This window comes from Tupaia chinensis, unplaced genomic scaffold (genome assembly GCF_000334495.1).
Source record: "Tupaia chinensis unplaced genomic scaffold, TupChi_1.0 Scaffold000458_2, whole genome shotgun sequence".
Classification (NCBI taxonomy): Eukaryota; Metazoa; Chordata; class Mammalia; order Scandentia; family Tupaiidae; genus Tupaia; species Tupaia belangeri.
Window position 1 is genome coordinate 2,209,501 of NW_006159967.1, and position 1,938 is coordinate 2,211,438.

Genomic DNA, 1,938 nt, shown 5'->3' on the forward strand with positions numbered 1-1,938 from the left:
CTAGATTTTTCTTTCTATCTTATTGGTCAGAATTGATCACCTGATCACTCTTGGATCAATCATTGTCCAGGAGAATCAGATAGATCTTAGGCTAATCAATGGCGTTGAAGTTGGGGGTCAGCATGCCCTGAGGTATCTGACTTTGTGGAAACTTCAAAACAGGATTCTGGTAGGAAAGAATGGGATACATAACCAATAGTGTCAATCTCATTGTTGAGATGAAAAGAGATCATGTTGAAAAGGGCATAGGACAACACTTAGTATGGATAAAGCACTTGAGAAATGATCGCGAAGACTATTGTTAATCTACTCATTTCAATTCTTGAAAATTCAAATTTTTTAACTACAAAATGTCCAACTTTCCTCCAGCATAATATTCTCTGCCAATTTTATTTACTCATATTAATATACAAGATCTTTATCTTAAACTCAGTTTTATTGAAATGTAATTTATATTTTGCAAAATGTTTAGATCTTAAGGATAATGCCTGATAAATTTAGGAAAATGAATGCATTCTTGAACCTAGAATTCCACTCCAGTAGAATATTTCTGTCAACTCGGTCATTTTTCGGCATTCAAGATGTCAAAGCCAGGATTTGGTGGGTCCTCCAGGGCAAAGTCCTGGATTTCCCTGAGTCTTCCAGTAGGTGCCGTGATCAACTGGGCTGACAACACAGGAGCCAAAAATCTGTATATCATCTCTGTGAAGGGGATCAAGGGACGGCTGGACAGGCTTCCAGTGGCTGGCGTGGGTGACATGGTGATGGCCATGGTCAAGAAAGGTAAACCAGAGCTCAGGAAGAAAGTGCATCCAGCAGTGGTAATTTGACAATGAAAGTCATACCGGAGAAAAGATGGTGTGTTTCTTTATTTTGAAGATAATGCAGGGGTCATAGTAAGCAATAAAGGTGAAATGAAAGGTTCTGTCATCACGAGACCAGTGGCAAAGGAGTGCGCAGACTTGTGGCCCAGGATTGCATCTTATGCTGATAGCATCGCATGATTCTCTAGTATAAAAAAAAAAGACCGCAAATTTCTTAAATTTTTGTTAAAAAAAAAAAAAAAAAAAAAAAAAAAAGACAACCCAAAACATTAAAAACTATTTGCTCCCCCACCCCACCCCCCCTAAAAAAGAATATTTCTGTCAACTCAAAAGGTTCCCTCATTCCACTGTCCAGTTATCATTGCAGAGGAATCCATTTTTCTAACTTCTGTCATTATAGATTAATTTGACCAGTTCTTGAAATTAGTTAATAGCATGCAGTCTTTCATGTCTGTTTTTTTTCTCTCAAACAATATCATTTTTGAGATTTTCTCATGCTGCTGCTAATATTGGTAATAGTTCCTTTTTTATTACTGAGTAGTATTCCATTGTAGGAATATGTTACCATTTCTTTATCTTCATGAATTAGTGGGTATTTGGGCTATTTTTAGTTTTTGTGTGTTGCGAATAAAATAGTATATAGATTTGCATTCAGACTTTTTTTTGTGGAAATACATTTTCATTTTGCTTTGATATATACATAAAAATATAGTTACTGGCTGTTAAGTGAAGTTTTGTAAGAAGCTGCCTGGTTATTTTCCAAAGTGATTGTACTATTTTACATTTTCAATAGCGATGAAGAAAAATGTCAATTATTACACATCATGAACAACAGTTGGTGTCCTCTATCTTTCTGTCATTCTAGAAGGTGTGAATGAAATCTCACTTTTAAAATTAGCACTTCTTTAATGTCTTATGATAGTGATCACATTTCATTTATTTATTGGGCATTCATTCATCTTGTTTTGTGAAGTACCTTTTCTTTTGCCCATTTGTTTGTACTATTTTAAGTGATTGATATCATTGATCTGAGTGTATCCTTTAAATTCTAAGGATACAAATTCTTTATTTCTGATGCCTATATATTTATTTTCTTAACATTATCTTTGAATGA

General features: G+C 34.6%; 1 protein-coding gene across 1 annotated transcript; it reads left to right on the forward strand.

Annotated features, from left to right (window-relative positions):
- Positions 1–581: 581 nt before the first annotated feature.
- LOC102502712 (60S ribosomal protein L23-like) lies at positions 582–1,004 on the forward strand. Its single transcript, XM_014590531.1, is given in 1 exon segment — positions 582–1,004. A coding segment is annotated over 1 exon segment (423 nt).
- Positions 1,005–1,938: the final 934 nt, after the last annotated feature.